The sequence below is a fragment of the Tachypleus tridentatus genome, chromosome 9 (genome assembly GCF_004210375.1).
Source record: "Tachypleus tridentatus isolate NWPU-2018 chromosome 9, ASM421037v1, whole genome shotgun sequence".
Taxonomy (NCBI): domain Eukaryota; kingdom Metazoa; phylum Arthropoda; class Merostomata; order Xiphosura; family Limulidae; genus Tachypleus; species Tachypleus tridentatus.
In genome coordinates, this window is record NC_134833.1 from 127,696,609 (window position 1) to 127,719,719 (window position 23,111).

The 23,111-nt window shown below is 35.6% G+C and overlaps 1 protein-coding gene across 1 annotated transcript in view; it reads left to right on the forward strand.

Annotated features, from left to right (window-relative positions):
• Window positions 1-667: 667 nt before the first annotated feature.
• LOC143226329 (myelin regulatory factor-like) overlaps window positions 668-23,111 on the forward strand; it is a 96,260-nt gene continuing 73,816 nt past the window's right edge. Inside the window, exon 1 of the mRNA XM_076457147.1 lies at window positions 668-1,434. Within this exon, the coding sequence (XP_076313262.1) occupies window positions 1,422-1,434 (13 nt within the window). The 5' untranslated portion in view covers window positions 668-1,421. The remainder of the gene's footprint in view (window positions 1,435-23,111) is intronic.

The following is a 23,111-nucleotide window of genomic DNA, read 5'->3' on the forward strand; positions in this document are numbered from 1 at the left end:
GACACAGTATTTTGTTATGCATAATGAAATCGGTTTGTCTATTTATTTCTATTCATCTACTCAAAATGTTCGTGGAATTAGAAGAATTCTGAGTTTAAGAGACTTTTATAAAGACATTCCCACTGTGTAAATGTTTGTAATATACTGCATAACGTAGCGTTGTGTTTGCGTATGCTGTTTAAAAGCTTGTTTACAACTTTTGCGTGAACAACGTTATTGCTTACACTGAAGTCGGCTACCTGGTCTTTTATCACTTGTCGCGTGGTTTCACTTGGACGAGTTTCATAATTCAACAGCCAAGTTGTCACTTCGTAATTCATGCTGTGAATAAGTAGTGTTGTCATGGTCACGTTTGTGTTCTTCCAAGTTGACTTGGAGCGCGAAAATCATGTCATCAAATACAAGACGAATATTTTCGAGTAGTTCCGGTTTTCCTTCCATTGTAAGATGCAGTTGTACACATGGAAATCTATACTGCGTACGCATTCGGTTCACCTATTAAATTGATTGGCTGATCTAGTTCCTATGGTAACTAATTCAGCCTCTACAGTGGAGGAAAGGTGCTCCGCCCATATAACGGTTTTACCCAGCTGAAAGCCGCAGGCGGTGATATACAAGTTGTTCCCCTTACAGTTTAAACTTCACAAACTCCGAAAAGTAGGACGGTTAAGAATTTCTGCTTTCTTGGACAGATCGGGTGCGCGGACGTGTAAAGAAACTGAAACCGATATCTGACTTTGTGTGAGCACGTGTATATATAGTTACGTATACTATAATTTACATAGACTGTGCCTTATTTCAAAGCTAATCGAAGAACAATCAGTAAATCCAGTTTTCGAACTGTCTGTAATCTGGGAATGCTTATTAACTTACGTTCAACACGTGCTTTGCAATATAAATATGTAACTGTGAATATTTTCTATTTAATTCGAGCTTTTGTGTTGTAATATTTGGTATAGCATTTGTAGTCTCACAGAAAGCTTGTTTGCATCAAGCCTCTTTAAAATATATAAACTATAAAATATATAGAACTATAAACTCAGAACACAAAAAAGTTAGAGGTAACTCAGCGTTCTTTTATCGCGTATTCTCAGAAACTTTCGCAGCTACCACGGATTGAAATCAAGAATATTCTCCTGACAAATTCCAGTTAAATAAATAGCTACTTGAACGTTTGAAAGTGTATAGAACACAGAAGGACGATCGTAGATGACAATTTATGCAGTTTGGTTAATTTTGGTTTTTTGTACTGTAATGGAAGAAGGAACAATACGATATTAACAGTTTACTTGTTGTTTATACCAGTAGAAGAAACGTTAGTGAGCGAGCCAGGACAACCTTTATTTCCCGCTCTTTACCGTGGTTAGTTTGCCTTTTATCCACTTGCCGCACTCCCTGAGAGCTTGGGAGGATGACCTGATATGTCTTGTCCGGGTACGTACTTATTTCTTAACGAAAGATTATCTATGTTTACATGTACACAGTTTAACAGATGATTACGGTATCTCCTATAATAAAAAAAATCCCAAAACTAGGTTGTTGTTTTTTAACATAAAAGCCTTGGTTGAGAGCGTAAGTTTACAATTAATAATTTAATGTAGTGATTAAATGAGTACAAGTCTGGTCAGAGATGAGAACGTAAGTTTACAGTTATTTATAATTGTCGGTCGGGTGTTGATCGGATAGAAATTTGGTTGAGATTGGCACTGAGTTTTACAGCCATTTATAGCTAGGTGTCGGATTGTATGTAATAGTTCTTAGGTGAGGTGTTAAACGGGAAGACGTTCGGTTGTAGGTGACAGTGTAACTTGACCGTCATTAATAGTTTAGTGTGGGGTTGAGCAAGTACAGAGTAAATTACGATTTCGCCTCAACAATAACCCCATTAAAAATAAAAAAAGAGGGCGAGAGCTTCGCGTTTTTGTGCTATACCTCATTAGGGTTGAGTCAGGGGTTGTTGACGAGGTAACTGGGAGAGTAATGTTGAGAAAGAGTTCCTATTCACTGTTGACACTTAAAATAAATCACAAGATCTTACTTTTTATTTTATTACTTACAAGCTTAATTTTAACTAACACTACACGCTCACGAGCATATGTGGAGAGATGTAAACCAGGGTTGTAGAGGTCAGTGACCAAAATCCTGTGTCAGAGTTGTGTGTCATTGAGAACGAAACACTGAAGGTTTCAGTTTTGTCTGGAAAGGATTATGATGTTATAAAACCATTTTAATATGTTTCACCACTCGAACTATAAGAACATTTCTGTTTAGAATTGATTCTTTTTCAATACTTTGACCTTTTATTAGAGTATTTCTGAAAAACAAACAGAAAACTACCGTTACTGTAAAGTAAACGGGAAATATAAACATCAATTGTTTCGTCATTTACTAAACGCCAAATCTACAGATTTAAGCGTTTGAACTGGTTTTAACAGAAAAATGTCATGTCCTATGTTTTCCAGTAGTAGTTTCTATTATATATTATTTCTATTATATACTATTTCGAAAAATTAAAGTATTCAAATGGAATAATATTCTACCCGAATTTTTTTCATTGGTAGGGCTATTAAATATATTATAAACTGACTTTTTATGTAACAACCGTCTTATTTACATCTGTAAAAAAAAAAAAAAGCTTTTGTATACAAAGTTTAAAAGCTGAGATTTTGTTCGTCTTGATCACACTGACTTCAAATTGTTGTCAAAAAATTCAATTTATTAAAAGTATTTTAATGAGATATTACTTGAATAACAACTTGGACATACACTGATGTTGCCCAGTCCTTTTTTGTTGTTGTTTCTTTCTAATACCAATTGAACTCTTAAAGTAACGTTTATAAACAGTATAATAATTAACATTATATGTATACATGTAGAGTTAAAGATGAGTGAGACGTTATTAGCTTTAAAATCGCGGATTTGATCACAATCTCCTTTAGTAACTGTATAGCGTTCATATGTGAGTGTGTTTTGGATTATTTAGTTATTTGTCTAATTCTCAGATGTTAGAGTCCTCTGTGTTGTTTATCTGTCCTATCTTTACTATAGTTATGGCTACAATTATACATACTACGGAAAAAGATGAGGTGTGTGGAATAACACGTGTGATTTTGAAGCTTATTGGACACAAACTTTATAACGAGTTCTTTTATTTGCAAATAGAAACAAAACTGAAGCTATACCAAACATGTATATAGTCCTACGTTGTAAGTTATGCTGTAGGATTAGCAGACATGGTTACCACATGGTCACAAACATACATTCAGCTGCAGGTTAAAAGAAAAGAAACCTGATTGGTATTTGATATACCCCGGTAGACTAGAGTCAGGTGAGTTTGTTTCCACGTCAGATACTGTTACTAGAGGCGTGTTACTTATTCAGTAGTTCTGTTAGAATAAATATTCTGAGAAGTGGAATTGATGACGTAAAAACTGTTTTTCACATTATAAATTAGAGACGCAGAGCTTGTCTTCGAGAATAACGGACTTTGAGGTCTTGTACCAGAACTAAATTTTATCTGCAACATTGTTACATGTGTTTACTGAACAGCAGTACGCACACTTCTTGCCTAAATACCAGTCTGTTAAGTGAATATTTGAAACGCCTCTAAGGCACTTGTTTGTTGGTTTTTTTTACTCTTTTTAAGAAAAGGAAAAAAGACAAAATACTTACTTTGCTTCCTGTTTCCACTAAAGTCGGTTTTATTTTTTGATTATAAACAAAAACAAAAATCATTGAAATAAGTATCACAAAGGTTATTAGCCTGTATATATATATAAACATATATATTTATAAGTAGTGAAAGTAATGGTATCGGTTACAGAATATGTAGAAATGATATGACATTAAGTTTGAGTATATTTGTAATATTTTAGGAACAGCTAGGTTAAAATATAATTTATTATCTTTACTGATATTGAAGTATATGATATGTAGTCAGGCGCTGAAGTGGTATAATCTAGAAGTTCGGTAACATGCTGCTAGGTGTCACTAGAGTCTATTGTCGCAATGCTGTTAACAAATGACGGACACTGGCTAATGAGAAAATTATGTAAGGTAAATATTTCTGTGTAATAGCGAAACAAGCAATACCAGAAAAAATAAGATCCAATCAAAAATACGCGTAAAATTATTGAATTGGAAACTTACTTCTTTTTAGCGTGGATTTTTTTTTTACAGTTAAATGTAATTTTATTACATTATGTCATCCCAAATACTTCATTTCATTTTCCACTTTCTGTAAAACATTAAGGAAATATCACATCACTCGAATCCCCCAGCATGGCAAAGTGGTTAAGGCACTCGGCGCGTAATCCGAGGGTCACGGGTTCGAATCCCCATTACCCCAAGCATATTCACCCTTTCAGCCGTGGGACGTTATAATGTGACGGTCAATACCACTGTTCGTTGGTAAAAGAGTAGCCCAAGAGTTAGCAGTGGGTGGTGATAACTAACTGCCTTCCGTCTAGCTTTACACTTCTAAATTAGGGACGGCTAGCGCAGATAGTACTCGAGTAACTTTGCGCGAAATTCAAAACAAACAAAAGAAACCTGTTCTGTAATGCCTGTTCTTTATACTATAGAAGTGAAACCTACTATGATGATACGTTGCAGTGTTCCTTTAGCCAACTTCGGTCTTTTTATCACAGTGATTTCGTAAAATATTCTGCCTTGGTATTTTCACATTCTAATTGAATGCATTAAATAAATACACTGTCGTTTTTTCTTTTTTTGCTGTATTTTATGCTAATTTTGAATGTATGGCTCAGAAGCATAAGTTCTGAGTTAATCTGACATACCTAGTACCCCAGTGGTTCAGCGGTAAGTCTGCAGGCTTACGACACTAAAAACAGGGCTTCGATAATCGTGTAGATCTGCTCTTAAAAAAAAAACAAACAAACCTAGAAACACCTAATTTTTTATTTATTTTATCGTAAATATGGAAAGTGAGCAAACCAAGGAGAGGAAGAAAAGTTTACGTTTATTTTTGCTTTGTTTAGTAAAATTGGGAGAGGTCAATTTTATCTTAGTTCGACAAGTTTGGCTTATCTCTATTTATATTTAATAAAACTGGAATCAAGCATTAAGAGGTGCACGTGCAAGTGCACCATCTTGGTTTATGACGAGTCCCTAGCATGTGATAAAGTCGAGTAAACGATCCCAGCAGCTTATTTTAACACAGTCAGTCTCTTTTGGCACATCTCTTTCTGTTTTCGCTTGGTAAAATTGGGAGTGATTAGCCAAGAGGTGCAAGTTTTAACATATTTAATATAATTTTATGCAGTTTTTTTCAATAAAGCTGTGAATGGAAAATATACAATTTGCCCTCTTCCGTCTGTCGGCATAACAAAGATGTGAGTGTTTGTTTGTTTTTGAATTTCTCCCAAAGCTACACGACGGCTATCTGCTCTAGCCATCCATAATTTTGCAGTGTAAGACTAGATAGAAGGCAGCGAGTCATCAACACCCACTGCCAACTCTTGGGCTACTCTTTTACCAACAAATAGTGGAATTGATCGTTACATTATAACGCCCCTACGGCTTAAAGGGCAGCATGTTTGGTGTGACGGAGATTCGAACCTGCGACTCTCAGATTACGAGTCGAAAGGCTTAACCACCTGAGATGCAATGTTAATACATTTTTATTTGGCAAATATTTTGCCTTTATTTATTAAAATTGAGAAAGAATAATTCAGAAGTGTGATGTTAATATGCTGCGATTCGGTGATCCTCTTTGTGTCTGTTCTATACTTAATAAACGCGAAAATAAAAAACCCTGGGGTGTGATGGTAAGACTTGATGTATTTTGATTAGCTAGAATGTTTCTACCTGTACATAATAAAGACTATGAGAAACTCTGTTTTTCTCTTTAAGTGCGGTCGTTCTAGTTTTTAGATATGGTTCTACATAGTAATTGGTGATGTGTTACTTTTATTTAAACACCTACTGTGGGAGAGGGCTATACAGCTGATAAAAACACTTCTGAGCATATTCTGGGTTAGTTCATAGTTGTGTATAATATATGGTACACACTCATCTCGTTGAGCTGAAAAAAACAACAACAAAACAAACAGGCAATTATATAAATTTGTAATCGACCTTGCCGTTTATATAAGATGAAGACAACTAAGGACAATATTTTAATGACAATGTGCGAGCTTTGCACAGTAGTAATTACAGTCTTGTTTCTACATCAAAACTCGTCGTCCTTGTCAGCGCTGACTTGTTATGTGAAACCAGACTTGAGGTAGTTGTTTCTAATATTTGCGCTAAAAGTATTCTTGATAATTCCTTACCTTCATTTATTCGATCACAATTCCTTAAGAATATGTCAGTTATTCACCCAGTTTTGTCTGTCTTTTCCTAAACTACTTCCGTTCGTTCATTTCGTTCCCTGACATTTGAAGTATTTATAGTTGTTTTGTTCCCGATTCTGTATTTATAGCCACTAAAATGTACGTTCAATCTCTGCTTAAACTCGTTTTGGTAGTATTCTGCTATTCGCTTAAAGCTGTATTGATGGTATTCTGATGTTCGGTTAAAGCTGTATTGATGGTATTCTGCTCTCGCTTAAAACCGTATTAATAGTATTCTGCTGTTCACTTAAAGCTGTATTGATAGTATTCTGGTGTTCGCTTAAAGCTGTATTGATGGTATTCTGGTGTTCGCTTAAAGCGGTATTGATAGTATTCTGTTGTTCGCTTAAAACCGTATTGATAGTATTCTGCTGTTCACTTAAAGCTGTATTGATAGTATTCTGGTGTTCGCTTAAAGCTGTATTGATGGTATTCTGCTGTTCGCTTAAAGCTGTATTGACAGTATTCTGATATTCGCTTAAAGCTATATTGATGGTATTCTGTTTTCTCTTAAATCCGTATTTAAAGTGTTCTGCTATTCGCTTAAAGCTGTATTGATAGTATTCTATTGTTCGCTTAAATCTGTATTTGTAGTATTCTGCTGTCGCTTAAATCTGTATTGGTAGTATTCTGATGTTCGCTTAGAGCTGTAGTGATGGTATTCTGTTGTTCGCTTGAAGCTGTATTGATGGTATTCTGCTGTTCGCTTAGAGCTTTATTGATGGTATTCTGCTGTTCTCTTAAATCTGTATTGGTAGTGTTCTGATGTTTGCTTAAAGCTGTATTTATAGTAGGATGTTGAACTGGTCTTCATTTTTATGCATTTATGGCTCAGCAATGAGTTTGAGAGCTTATAAGGCTAAAATCGGGTTTTGATACCCGCGGTGTGCAAAGCATAGATACAACATAGTCGTCAGTTAAATCCACACTAAAGATCATGATGATTTTTCGTTGTGCAGCGTTTTGGTTAAGTCTTTTGTGCGTGTGTGTATGTTTTCTTAGAACAAAGCCACATCCGTGTATCTGCTGAGTCCAGCGAGGGAAATTGAACTCTTGATTTTAGGGTCGTAATTCCGAAGACTAGCCGCTATACCAGCGGAAGACTAAGTTGTTTTTTTTTGTATTATAAATAAATATTTGTTCCGGCATGACCAGGTGGGTTAAGGCGTGCGACTCGTAATCTGAGGTCACGGGTTCGCATCCCTGTCGCACCAAACATGCTCGCCTTTTCAGCCATCGGGGCGTTATAATGTGACGATCAATCCCATTATTCGTTGGTAAAAGAGTACCCAAAGAGTTGGCGGTGGGTGGTGATCACTAGCTGCCTTCCCTCTAGTCTTACATTATTAAATTAGGGACGGCTAGCGCAGATAGCTCTCGAGTAGCTTTGCGCGAGATTCATAAAACAAACAAACAAATAAATATTTATTTATAGATATGTATTTATATATAAGGAATACTCATCAGTTTTCTAAGAATCCTAAAAGAAGTTATTATTTTTCCCTGATTATTTTTTTGGATAATTTTAAGGTGAAGGAAAGTAAAAATGTAATTTTGTTGTTCTTATTTGCTCCAGTGGTCGAGGTAAATATCGTAATACGTTTGTTTTTTTTTAGCATTACCTAGTCGATTTAATGGACCATGTTTAACAGGTAATATAGCAAATGTATGGCAACAAAACGAAACAAAACTTGTGTACTTTGATAACTCACGCTTGTCGAAAACGAAACACTCGGTAAACGAAATTTAAGCCAGAGACGCGAATAGTCAATGTTATTCATAGTCACTTTGTCTTTTTGTCCATATTGTAGTTGTGTTTTGTTTTGTTTTTTCCTTTTCTCTCTCTCCCTATGAATTCCGACTTATTATTTTTATCACTGGAAGACGTTTTGTAGAAAGTTGTAATAGCTCAGTAACTGTTATGAAAACTTGATTCAACTTTTTAATATGCTCACTTTCAAGTGTGTATAGAATTCATATAACTATATCATAATTAATTATGTTTAATATATTATAAGAGTTGACATGTTAGATAAAGGTCGATATATTCATATGTGGGTCTTATTGTGCCTTTCTAATTGATGTTACATCTGTTATGTGTGGCTCTAGTTTTATATAAGAGCGATGTTGTAATATGATGTGATATTATAAACGAGTTAAACATTTTTATGTGTTGTACGCGTGGTTGTAGTTTTGTATCGAAATGGTGTTGTAATATGATATGGTATTATAAATGAGTTAAAATTTTCCACATATGTCCCATATAACTGTAATTTTTTTAATTTAAAACTTACTCCTTACTATCTTGAAATTTTACGCAAAAGAAATGAAAAAAACTCTCAAGTGTACTTTTATAAACCTAATACTCATCAGTCAGAAAAACTATGCTACCGTTTTGATTTAAAATGCATGATTTAAAAGAACGCTTTAAAATATTATGCATCTCCAAGACATCTCGTGGTTTCCAAATGCCAGACTGTTATAGACGCGTTACCCGTTTTTTTTCCGCATGGAACGGTGGTCCTTGTCAAATCGCCAGGATTTCTTCAGTCGATAAATCGTAATAAGGCTGAACGAATTTTATGTATTGTTTAAATAGTGCGTGTTACCTAGAGGCTCCTTTGTATGTCCAACTAATCCTTCAGTTTAATACACTTAGAAATACTTATTTCAGTATTAAGTGATTCAACAAATACAGACTAAGACATCTGGCGAGGACAGTGACATTGTACGACAGCTTCTTCATGTATGAATTGTGCTGAGACGTGTTTCTTAGAAACTTAAAGGACACCTGCTAACTTCTGTTACATAATAAAGAAGGTTATCAACCCAACTAAACCAAGTTTGGAAAGTATCTGGTTGTGTAATCATAGTCGTGGTAATTAGTTAAATAATAAAAAGCCTGCATTGCGTTACACTAACGATCCAGATGTAGAACAGCAACCTAAACTGACTGTAATTTACACCCTTGTGCAAATTAATTGAAACAAGACGGAAAATTACAATTTATTTTCATTTTTTTGCGTTTTATTTCTGAGAATCCAAAGATTACTCATAAATTAATACATGATATGACCACCTTTATTTTTCAGAAGATCATTAATCCGCTTTGGCATCGAGTCCACGAGTTGACTGCAATCTTTACTAATTTTTGGATCGCTGTACCACACCTCAATTAGCTTATCTTTCGTAGTACAGTCTTTTCCCCGAAGTCTTTCTTTACAAATCGCCCAAAGATTTTCAATAGGATTTAAGTTCGGAGAGTTTCCAGACCAGTCCAGCACCTTTATTCGCGTTGTAGTCATAAAATTCTTCACAAGTTTCGATGTGTGGCACGGAGCTAGATCTTGCTGAAAAATGCCAGATCCATCTGGAAATCTCTTTTTTAATTTTGGTACGACTCTTCTTTGCAAAACTTTGATGTACTGTGGTCCTCGCATCATACCTTCTACGATACGTAAGCCTCCGACGCCATAGTAGCTGAAAAAGCCCCAAAACATTTTCTTCAAGGGATCTTTTACGAACTTATTGATGTGAGATTCTCGAAGTTCCTCACCTGGAAATCTGCGAACATGCAAACTTCTTTGACCCTGTACGAAGAAATGAGTCTCGTCACTGAATAACACCTTCTTCCATTGTTCTTGCGTCCAGTTCTTATATTTCAGACCCCATTGATACCGTTTTTTCCTTATTGAGTTGGTAAGAAGTTGTTTTTTGACTGGTCTTCTTGCCCTTCTAACGCAATTTCAGATGATGTAATATTCCTCAAAATTTCGTCATATATCCCAAAAATAGGTCGACCGTACTGCAAAACACAGCTAATGACGCCGTCTGTGTGAAAAAATGACTATTAAAGGAAATAAGTGGGTCCAGCGACCTTACACCGGCCGTGATGCTGAAAATATTGTAAGATGACCATTTGTTTCAATTAATTTGCACAAGGGTGTATATATAGTTTATATTATACATCTTAAATATTGATATCCTGCTTACTTATAATCGTGAACCAGTTGCCTTAACTGGGATCAATAAAGTCCGCCTTATGTTGAACGTTGAATATAACTACTGTAGAAAAAAAATACTTGTTGGATGGTGGCATATACACAGTTTCAAACATGGCTTCTCTAGGATTCTAATGGAGGTCAGAAACACAAACTCCAATGTTAGATTTGGGTCCAGCGACCCTGAGAAACCTATGCTTAGCTTATATCATGCCTGGGTGACTTTCTAGGTGGTGGAACTGCACTGTATACACTCTGGCCACCCGTCGTCCTTCTGCCAAGGTTGCTCTTGCTATTGGGAGTAGTTAGCTGGACATACAAATACAAATAAACTTGATTATATTGACCACAGCTCTCTGTAACTAACGTGAACAAATTTAAAAATATCCTCTTTAGTTTTCGTTTTACATTGGCAGTGTTACTCTTATTACTTTAGTTAATCGTTCACCAACAGTTGTCATCTCCCTGTGTGTGTTAGATTGCACTTATACTTTGGTTTTTGGTGTTGAACTGATGTTTGTTGGTTGGTGAAGATTAATGATATTTTATAAGAACAGTGTCTCCTTGGAAACAGTTACTCCATCGTCAATCGTATACATGATGACGTATTTCTGTCTGATATGACAATTTTTACTGTAAAAACATCTTTTTGAAAGGGTAAGATTAATCATAGACTATACATCTTAAAACATGCTCCACTCTGCGTGTACATCGGTTTCCAATGCCATATTGGCCCGGCATGGCCAGGGGGTGAAGGCGTTTAACTCATAATCTGAGGGTCGCGGGTTCGAATCCTCGTCGCACCAAACGTGCTCGCTCTTTCAGCCGTAGGGACGTTATAATGTGATGATCAATCCACTATTCGTTGGTAAAAGAATAGTCTAAGAACTGGCTGTGGGTGGTGATGACTAGCTGTCTTCCCTCTAGTCTTACACTGCTAAATTAGGGACGGCTAGCGCAGATAGCCCTTGTGTAGCTTTGCGCGAAATTTAAACCAAACCAAACCTGAATGTTCTACACGTTAAACGAATTTTTTTTCTGGAAATTATTGAAAACTTATTTTTCGAAATGCTCTGTACAACTGATCTTTCTCGGAGATAACAGCGACATAAAACTTCCAGATATAATTTTAAGTTGTTCGAAAAATAGTGGCGGATTTTAAATTTTAATTTTAATAAGAAATACAAAAAATCAAGAGCATTTTTATTAATCACAACAGGAACCTGGTGAATCTACACACTTTTGTCAAGGGGAAACAAGATTATTTATGTCATAACAATAAAACTCTGAAGCCTTAGAACTCAGTAATTCTTTAAAGCCATTCTCTGCTACTGGTCTGTTGTTGAATCATTTGTCCTGTAAAAAGTTGTCCAAATGTTTGAAAAAGCCTGGGGAGTAAAGAGGATGAGGCAATGTTTTATAGCTCAATTAGTTGAGCTTCTGGAGCATCAGTTGAGTAACGTGTAGCCGAGCATTACCATGAAGCAAGATTGGTCCTTTTCAACTGACTAATGCTGGCATTTCTTCATACAACTTTCTATGCATTACTTCCAATTCTTGACAGTATACCTTCGCAGTGATATTGTGGCGCAGGATGAGTGAGCTGTAATGGATAATACCAGCTGCAAAGCGCCATACAGTGACCATAATCTTCTGTTGGTGCAACTTCGGCTTTGGGAAGTGTTTTCAAGCTTCTTTACCATTGACGGCTAGCACAGATAGCCCTCGAGTAGATTTGTGCGAAACTCAAAAAACAAACAAACAAATGGAATGGTCAGAAAGTTGCCGTGAACCAAATATATGGGAACTGCATATGTTATCCGTAGTGCTAAGTTTGCATCGTCAGCGATACGCCACCCAATTAAAATATACAAATTCTTCTTGTAACCTTTTGTAAAGATAACTATTGTTCTTACTTCTAGAAGTCACACTTTTCTACAGGTTTTATCCAACAGGTGGCGCATCTATTAACAAACTTTTTTAAAAGACTGTTTATGGAATGGCTGTTAATCTTGCATGACACTTTCATTTCATAAACACTATTTGTTAATTATATTCAGAGATAATTAAACAGAACCTTTTTCTCCATTTTTAAACTTAAGTAGAAGCAATATATGACTTATGATTTTAGTTTATTAACTTTTTATTTTGCGAAGTTACGGCAACGTACAGTGAAGTAATGAAGTGTGTTTGCCAGTTTCCCAAGTAATAACAATGATATTAATTTGTTATACAAGAAAAATTATATCTAATTAAGTTGACGTATAAGAACGCTGGACATACATTCCATGATCTGGAAAATTCATGCCCGTTTTAAGCACATCAAATATCTATCTTGAATAGTATCGGACACAATAATAATTCCTGCAAATGCTTGCCTTTCATGGGAAACAAACAAAGTCAGATTTCATTAAAAGGTTCTCTGGACAGTCAGTATTGCATGTGACACCACTTGAAGTTTTTTTTTTCTCCTTCACGTGTGTTGAAAACAGGAAGGAACAATGAAGTCGTTCGTTGTCCAAATGGAACAAACACCTCACGAAAAGCCAAAACTTGGCATTTTTCCAAGTAAAATAGAGTAGAAGACGTTAAAAGTTGTTGAAGGTAGAGCCACTTCAGAACCGTTTTATCACCAAAATAAGACACGTGCCGTTCTCTAAAGGCACATTATCACGAATGTCAACTAATTATTGATGCTGTCAATGTTAAGTAGAAGCGCATTATATCCTATTGCTTGGCTTGAAACTGATTTGTAGAAATAAACACACGAATTGTTACCGTTTGACCATTTTTTCACCAAAACCTTACTAGGATTTGTCTTTAAATACTCTGATGTATTTGTACCATAATTGCAAAAATTATTTTTGTTGCTTTAATGATGACAAATTCATGGATATACTATATTATTGTCACTCATGCGTAAATGTAATGAAAGTTTCTTTAGTAAACGTATTTTCTCAGCCCAAGTCATGAATATTAAAATCAAGTTTACTTCATAGGGTTTAGGGTTCTAAACCCATATTACTCTAATTATAATCGCTCTATTCCAGACACCACAGAATCGTATGGTTCTAAACTTGATATTTGGTTTATCAGGTGTTATCACAAACTTTCTATTGTTAGCTGGAGATAAGTTTTTTATAACCTGAGGCATCTATGAGTCTCGACAAATATAGGGCAGTCCTGAAGAATCATAACGTATGAACGTTATGAGACCTCATTCATATGCTTTATATGTATTTAAAGTGACCATATTATTATGGTGGTTATAAGATCACACATTTGGAATAGATTTTAAGTGATCATAACCTCTGGTGGTTATGAAAACGGTAGGTTTAGATTTTGTTTCGAAATCCGATTAATTCAAGCCATAGAAGTGATCATAACCTGTGATGCCTGTAAGACCTGATGCATTTATGATAGATATTAAGTGTTAATAGTCTGTGATGCCTGTAAGACCTGATACTTTTATGATAGATATTAAGTATTAATAGCCTGTGATGCCTGTAAGACCTGATACATTTATGATGGATATTAAGTATTAATAGCCTGTGATGCCTGTAAAACCTGATACATTTATGATAGATATTAAATATTAATAGCCTGTGATGCTTGTAAGACCTGATACATTTATGATAGATATTAAGTATTAATAGTCTGTGATGCCTGTAGGACCTGATACATTTATGATAGATATTAAGTATTAATAGTCTGTGATGCCTGTAGGACCTGATACATTTATGATAGATATTAAGTATTAATAGCCTGTGATGCCTGTAAGACCTGATACATTTATGATAGATATTAAGTATTAATAGTCTGTGATGCCTGTAAGACCTGATACATTTATGATAGATATTAAGTATTAATAGCCTGTGATGCCTGTAAGACCTGATACATTTATGATAGATATTAAGTATTAATAGCCTGTGATACCTGTAAGACCTGACACATTTATGATAGATATTAAGTATTAACAGCCTGTGATACCTGTAGGACCTGATACATTTATGATAGATGTTATGTATTTATAACATGTGATGACTGTGAGACCTGTTAAGTATTTATGACGTGTGATGTCTAAAAGACCTAATATATTTATGATAGATGTTAATTATTCGTAATCTGTAGTAATTATCAGACACTACGCCTGGAAAATAAACGTTAAGTATTATAACATGTGGAGAATGTAATCCTGATGAACGATTACTAGACAAATGACCTTTGTAAGGTTCGACATATGTAGAGTTGGCGTCAACTGGTCATAACATGTTTTTCACCAAATAACTCGTCTTTATTTTCCTCTGTTGAAGCTGGGCTGATTACAACACTTTAGTACGGATTTATTTTATATTAAGTAACACCTTTTCGATAATTTATTATATTTTATGACATTCTTTACTATAGCGTTTTCTGTAAATAATAATCCCAAAGAAACGTGTATATATATAAACACACACGCGCGCTAAAGACTGTCTTTCTAATTTCTCTGCAGACGTATAAATTTCACAACAAATTATTGAATAATGTTTCGATAAGAATCTCAGAGTCTGTCTTATTGAACTGTTAAGTTCTTTTTCATCTCTTCGATTCTTATAATGATACTAATTACGTACAGGCGGCACTTAGAGGGCATTAGCCCTTTTCATGATAAGCTCTTCTTCGAGAATTATATTTATTTTGAAGTTCTGACCTAGTTTTATTTATTATTTGTTTGTTTTAAGAATTTATTTTCCGAAGCAGTAACCATCCTTCCCTGCTACTATTTATTGTCGCCAGCAGTCTCGAGTTCAAGTCAGTGTTCCTTGTGTAACTTTTGGGTGAATAAATTGTATAACAGAATACCACAAACTTGGATGAATACCAAACGCAGAAAGGTGTAACGAAGAGGGAAGAAACCTATATGTTATTTAGTCACGAAGTGTGAACACAAACTACGAGAATGTAGAAAATGCTACATATTTGCATATAATAAGCAACTTTTTTTTTCTACTCCACAAATTTTGGGTAACTTACGCATATTTCTGAATTTTTGCCTTACTGCTGTATAACAGTTTTATTGATACATCAAAACATCTTATCCCCCTATGAACCAGATTGGTGGGGGTTTCTATTCAGCACAAATGTGACATGAAAGTGATTTCTGAGAGGTAACTGTCCAATTGACCAGTCAGTCACCACTGAACTCTAATATGAAAAGTTTGCATGTTGCTACTGACTTTAACCGAGAACATGTAGCATACATCTGCATTAATATCCTCAGTTATATTATGTATTTAAACATAGTTCTGTTTTAGTGTATTTTACCTGCAGGAGTCACATGATAACCGTAATTTACGCTCCTGAGTCAAAATATTTAAACCAAACAAGATGTATTAAGCCTAACCATCTTTGGAGGCCCGTCTTGTTTGAACCACTTGATAGCAATGTTTGTATTTGATGTCGTATATTAGATCTCCTGATCTGTGCTTGCAGAATAAAACTATATTCTCCAAACCAGCTGAAGAGATCGAAACTCGTGTATATGTAGCTTGTTGAAAAAAAAAATTCCGTTTGATATTTTTGAAATAAATTAAATATATTATTCATTAAATTTTGCTTGTACAGTAGTTTCACTTCACGAGAAGAAATCGAAGGCTTAAAAGTCCATTGTGTTGTTTACAAAAACATGACTAATAGAGGAAGAATGATTAAGTTGCGTCTACTATTAGTTTATGTTCCCGGCGCAGATAGCCTTCAAGTTGATTTGCGGGAAATTCAAAACAAACAAACAATCAAAGAGTTTATGTTCCCGTATTTATAAGGCCGATATGACGAAATGGTTAAGTTTGCTCGACTCGCAACCTGAGGGACACTGGTTCAAATACACATCCCTCCATACGTGCTCGCCCTCTCAGCCATTGGGGCGTTATGATGTGACGGTCAATCCCCTTACTCGTTAGTAAAAGAGTTGCCCAAGATTTTGTAGTGGTTGTGATGATTAATTGCCTTCCCACTAGTCTTACATTGGTAAATTAAGGTCGGCTAACGCAAATAGCTCTTGTGTAGATTTGCGCGAAATTCAAACCAATACCATGTATCACATCGAGAGACGTGCAAAATTGTCAGTTTTCTCTCTTTTTCTGTTATTAAAGATTTATTGGCATGATTTTGGTTTCTGAGCTGATTTTGATAACTACTTTGGATCGTGCATGAATACTTTTCTAAACTTTACAACTTAAAAATATCCAAATGTTTTGAAAGAAATATTTGTTTTTGTTAAGTTAAACAGTTTTTACCCTCGTGGTTCTATTAGATTTTCATTGAAAAGCCAAAGTATCAGTTATTAGTTACCTCTGTGAAATAAACATCTCAGACATCATATCTTCAGAAAGAAAATAAAGTGAATGTTAACCAGAGTATTTATAAAGTAATATCCGATGTAGTATTATAAGACGTTAGTAGTTATTATGAATCACATTATTTACAATACTTTAAATGAACGTTTCATTTCCTCTCATGTCTCGTCGTATTTTCTTTTCCCTGTTGCATTGTTGAATAATGTTGAAACATGAAACATCGAAATTGTTTGTGTTTGAAGTTCAATCGTGGGGGTGTTATTATGTTTTGGTCAATTCCACTATTCGTTGGTAAAAGACTAGCCCAAGTTTTACACTGCTAAATTAGGGACGGCTAGCGCAGATAGCCCTCGTGTAGCTTTGTGCGAAATTCAAAACAAACAAACCCACCACGGGTATCGAAAATCGGTTTCTAGCGTTGTAGTCTGCAGAAGTACCACTATGACACTGGGGGAAAATATCTAAATGCTATTATTTTATGTTAAACTTACTGTTGGATTGTTAATAAAAGTTAAAGTTCTGTACATTCTCTGTATTGTGGTCTTACTAAGGTTATACTATTAAAACAACATGATTTCTGTCTTACTAAATTTAAGGCGTGCGACTCGTGATCCGAGGGTCGCGGGTTCGCGCCCGCGTCGCGCTGAACATGCTCGCCCTCCCAGCCGTGGGGGTGTATAATGTGACGATCAATCCCACTATTCGTTGGTAAAGAGTAGCCCAAGAGTTGGCGGTGGGTGGTGATGACTAGCTGCCTTCCCTCTAGTCTTACACTGCTAAATTAGGGACGGCTAGCACAGATAGCCCTCGAGTAGCTTTGTGTGAAATTCCCAAACAAACTTACTAAATTTATACTAGTGTGACACGAATAAAGTCCTGATAAATTTATACTAGTGTGAAATGAACAGTTCAACCTTTCGGTTTTTGTTTGTTGAAATTTCGAGTACACTTACCCGAGATATATCTGCACTACCTAACCCTTATTTTGAAGCCATAGACTTACGGGAAGGCAACTAATCAACAATACCAACCGCCAACGATTCCGACTACTCCAGCTGAATAGTGGGATTTGGCCGTCATTCTTATAACGTGTCCACGTCTTAAAAGTGTGGTGTATGACTTTTTTGTTGTTTTTTGTGGCAACGGGATGCAACCCAAGGATCCTCGGATCAACAGACCTGCACGCTAACCGATGGGTTGCGTTGGCTCTCAACACCTCAGTTATGTATATATATCTGTACTGGTTTGATACGTTTTTAAGATACAACTCGGTAATTATTAATATTAAAATTAGTTTTATTGTTAAAGTACTTGAATTGATACATAAATAAACTGCTTTATTCTTTTTAAATTTAATCTACATGTATTTCAAATTAGATCACACGTATAATTTTCAGTTCATGCCCTCAGGCTTGGTGGTTGGAGCTGATAAACGTGAATCTACGTGAATGTATCTCTCTCTCTATATATATATATATATATGCGGGAACAACTGAAAGTACGTAGTCTACATAATGTTAAAGATTGCATATCTGCGTAAACTTAACCATCTTCATAACACCTTGGAAACCTGATGGGCAACTGTTGTTTTATATATAAACACGTCATCGGCGACGTAGATGTTGCCCGTTTAAACTCTTAATGTATTTCACTGCATACACAGACTGTCCAATGCAGTTATTCACGTAAGTAAAACTTAATATAGTTTATATTTATCCTGCAGTCGCAAAGCCTACATTTTACAACACGAATTACATGAACGTGTTTAATTGTGTGAGAAAAAAACACAAAAACTCACCTACTTACACAGACAAATTTAACCGACATTTTTGCCTTTACAGTTTATAGGCATTCGTATAATTGCGGGAATATAATTTCTCTTATTTGATGATTGTAAGTGGGCACGCTAAGAATTATATGTACATCAAAAACCTGTCGTCCTTGTCTTCGAGATCTAAAATGAGCCGAGGTCTGACGCCTCTGTCGGTATCCTTGACAATGACAAACGTTCGCATATCATTCTTTTCCATTTCGCAATATATTTGTGTGTGTGTGTACACATTTGTTTGTATTATCCAGAATTGTTTGTTTCTGCTTAGAAGTTATATGTTAAGAGCAAAGGGAGAACTCTATGGTTTAAATATTTCTTGAGGTCGTCGCATACGTACATATTAATGGACTTGAAACTTTAAACTTCTTTAAGAACAACACCTACGTTATAATGCAAAATATTTGTACAAATTACATGTATTTGTATTTCTGTTTGTAGGGCCCGGCATAGCCAGGTGGGTTAAGGCGTTCGATTCGCAATCTGAGGGTCGCGGGTTCGAATTCCTGTCGCACCAAACATGCTCGCCCTTTCAGCCGTGGAGGCATTATAATGTAACGGTCAATCCCAGTGTTCGTTGGTAAAAGAGTAGCCCAAGACTTGGCGGTGGGTGGTGATGACCTGCTGCCTTTCCTCTAGTCTTACACTGCTAAATTAGGAACAGCTAGCGCAGATAGCCCTTGAATAGCTTTGCGAGAAATTCAAACAAACAAACAATCTGTTTGTAGTTATGTGCGAAGTTACACAGTGGAATGGATATCTGTGCTCTGCCTATCGCAAATAATGAAACCCGGTTTTTCGCACTGTCAGTCTGCAGCTATGCCGCTGTGTCCCTGGGGGGGGGGGCAGGACAAATTATAATTAACATGAAGATACTAGTAGAGATAGAAATGTTTCGCTTTAAACAACAATGTTCAGTTGTTGAATTAGGTTTATATTGGAAATCATATTTAAGTTTGGAAACTGTGCATTATCACGGATTACAGTATTTAATGTAGATAAAAAGCTGTTACTGAGGTTAACGCTAATTTTACAACTTAGTGTTGTCATTAGGAAATAACAGGCAAGAGTTAACTTAAATACACTTTAAAGGCCCGGTATGGCCAGGTGGTTAGGGCGCTTGACTCACAATCTGAGAGTCGCGGGTTCAAATCCCCGTCGCATTATCTACAATACTTTAAATGAACGTTTCATTTCCTCTCATGTCCCGTTGTATTTTCTTTTCCCTGTTGCATTGGTGAATAATGTTGAACAATGAAACATCGAAATTGTTTGTGTTTGAAGTTCAGCACAATGCTACACAATGGGCTATCTCTGCTCTGCCCACTACGGGTTGCGGGTTCGAATCCCTGTCACACTAAACATGCTCGCCCTTTCAGCCGTGGGAGCGTTATAAAGTTACGGTCAATCCCACTATTTGTCGGTAAAAGAGTAGCCCAATAGTTGGCGGTGGGTGGTGATGACTAGCTGCCTTTCCTCTAGTCTTACACTGCTAAACTAGAGACGGTTAGCGCCAGTAACTCTCGTGTAGCTTTGCGCGAAATTCAAAACAAACAAGTAAACACTTTGAACAACAAGGTGAACTTTTAAAGTTAATTTGTTCTCGTAGCCAAATAAGAGAATTGCCATTTCACAAGAATCTGAGCCACTCCATATCTGATCAGACAGTACAGTATGGATTAGTGAATACACTAACTTTAAATTTAACTGATTAATTCCAGAAGAATTTGCAGAACAGTTGCGCTCTGCACTTTTGAGTCGTGAGTGTATTTATTAGGTTGATGGTCAAATCCCATTGTACCGCCAGTCAAGAGTAGCCCAATAGTTGGTGATAGTTTCTATTGACTACCTGTCTTTATTTACTCTAGTCTTATCAGTTTAAAATTAGGGATCGTTAGCGCAGTAAAACCTGGAGTAGTTTTATAGCTAAAGATTTATTTAAAAATTATTAATGTTGTACTCAATCAATAAAATTTGATGAGGTATAATAATTCATTGCATAGTGTTATGTGTGTATGAGATATATATAATATTGTCAGTAATGTAATATATATGTTTGGTTTATTAGATGAAGGTCGATGTATTGTTATCTAGGTTATTGTGATATAGTGACTTTCAGAGTGATATTGTAATATGTTGTGTTATTTATAAATTATTTAAAGATTTTCACGTGAGCTACGTAAGGCCTTTATTTCTACCAAAAACCTCCCATTATTGATACGTAACACCTTGTACCGCTCACAGCAATTAAACACACTTTTAGTCTAAAATTTCTATACAGAAAAAGATGTGTACTTTTTGAAATCAGACGCTCATCTGTTACAAAAACTCTTCTCCGTTTGGTTTCAAATTCTTCGATATAAAGAAGCCGGAACATTTTATGTGGCTTACAGCACAGCGTGCTTGTGCTACGCGATAACACGTAGACGTGTTACTTGTTTGTTCCGCATGGAACGGTGGACCCTGTCAAATTGCCAGAATTTCTTCAATGAGTAAACCATAATTAGGCTGAACTAACTTTTGTGTTTTGTGTTATAAATAATAGTTACCTAGAAACTCTTTGTGTACTAAGTTAATCCCGTGCAACGTCAATCAGTTATAAGATATTTCATTCGATATTCAATTTTTAACAATACTTCAGAAAGATTTCAAATTCAGGTTATATAGAAAGGACAATGACATTGTCCAACGACCTCCACCTATTTGGCTAGAATCGCGATTGGTGTATCTTAAAACGTTTTCTTTTTCAAGTTTATTACGGGTAAACTAGTGAGAAAGATCGTCAACCTATTTATATAAATGATTTCTTTAGAAATTCCTGTTTCTTCCTGCAGAGGACGTAATGAAAGCCTTGGTATTAAGTTACAGAGAAACAATACAAGTATTTGAATGTCGAGTTAGACAGTTTAAAATGTGCTTTGTCATCTGCGTCGATCTGATATTTTACCCCCGCCTAAAAACTGAAAATCTTCGTCCTCTTGCGCGAAATTGCTATGCCATAAAGCTCTAGAACACCTCTATATATTGTATATACTTGTATATAAATCACGGTTTCATTTTGATATTGGATAAATTGAATTGGAATAGATTAACAAAGTACAAGATATTTTATATGGAGTACATTGGGAATTGTCTTATTTTTGTAGCGTGGTTTGTTTGTATTCGAATCGTAATCTGAGTATCACGTATTTGAATCCCCATTACACCAAACATGTTCGCCCTTTCATCCGTGGAAGCGTTATAATGTGACGGTCAATCCCACTATTCGTTGGTAAAAGAGTAGCCCTAGAGTTGGCGGGGGATGGTGGTGACTAGCTGCCTTCCCTCTAGTCTTACACTGCTAAATTAGGGACGGCTAGAGCAGATAACCTTCGAGAAGCTTTGCGCGAAATTCAAAACAAAAGCCAAACTAAGGCCAGAAATGTTAAGCAAACTGATGCAGGATTTAGTTTACAGTCGTAGGAAATAATAATGGTTATAGTGTTATCTGATATAAAGGTATAACAAGACGATAGTGAAAACAGTATTTCTCAATTTCCCGAAATTAATGTATTTTTGTAACATGAAGACAACGACTGGTTGTGGATTTTTTTTTTCTCCGTTACTGGACATGACGTACTGAAAAGGTTGTAGAATAAGGTGTGTTATTTAACACCTAAAAGGAACAACTGCAACAGGCTGACGTGAATGTACTACTTCTGTAATAGAAATTGTTAATAAAACACAATAATATTATATCCAGCGTAGGTTATGCCATGGATGCTTACAGACGTACTCTGGGACTACTAGGGTTATGAATTGTGTTCCTGTTTTTAGAACGTATGTATATATACGAATACGTATTCATTACTTTACTGCTACGGATTATAGTAAATTACTTTGTGAATGTTTTAGAAATTCGCACTTTCTAGCTCCCCATGTTTGATATAAAACACCATTGACCACGTGAAATTAGCAGACGTGTAATGTAATATACCACTCCTTATTTACCATCAAAATACAGAACAGTTATTCTATACTTTAAAGAATGTTTATAATATTTTGTCTTCTTCCTTATCCAACAGTGCGCGCACTCACACGTGTATACACAGAGGCACGATTAATGATTAACCTCCAGTGTATTTAGTATTTGAGATTTGGGTGACATTGTCACATCGATGAAGGATCGTCATATCTCTGATCCATACTCGCAAGACATCACTTATAAAAAGCAACGTGCTGTGTGTGTCGATATATGTTTTGTATTTAAAAATTACTACAATAATGCTTGGCACGAGGAGTTGTAAAGACTCCTCACTGGAATTCGTATCGTCGAAGGTCTGGAGATTGAAATGAACTTGGTCACGTGAAACAGATATTACGAGACACTGAAGTATACATAACCTTAAAAAATAATATATGCAGATTTTATGATTCAGATATTAAGATCTCCAGTGCTTTTTTTTCCCTTCGTCTTTTATACAAATAATGTGTTTTTCATGCACTAGATGGCTAGTGTAGAAAATGATCAATATTTATATGCTCTGTTGAGTCTCCTGGCGAAAAATAACCCTTTGCACTATTCTGTATTCTGCTTATTCTATAAACT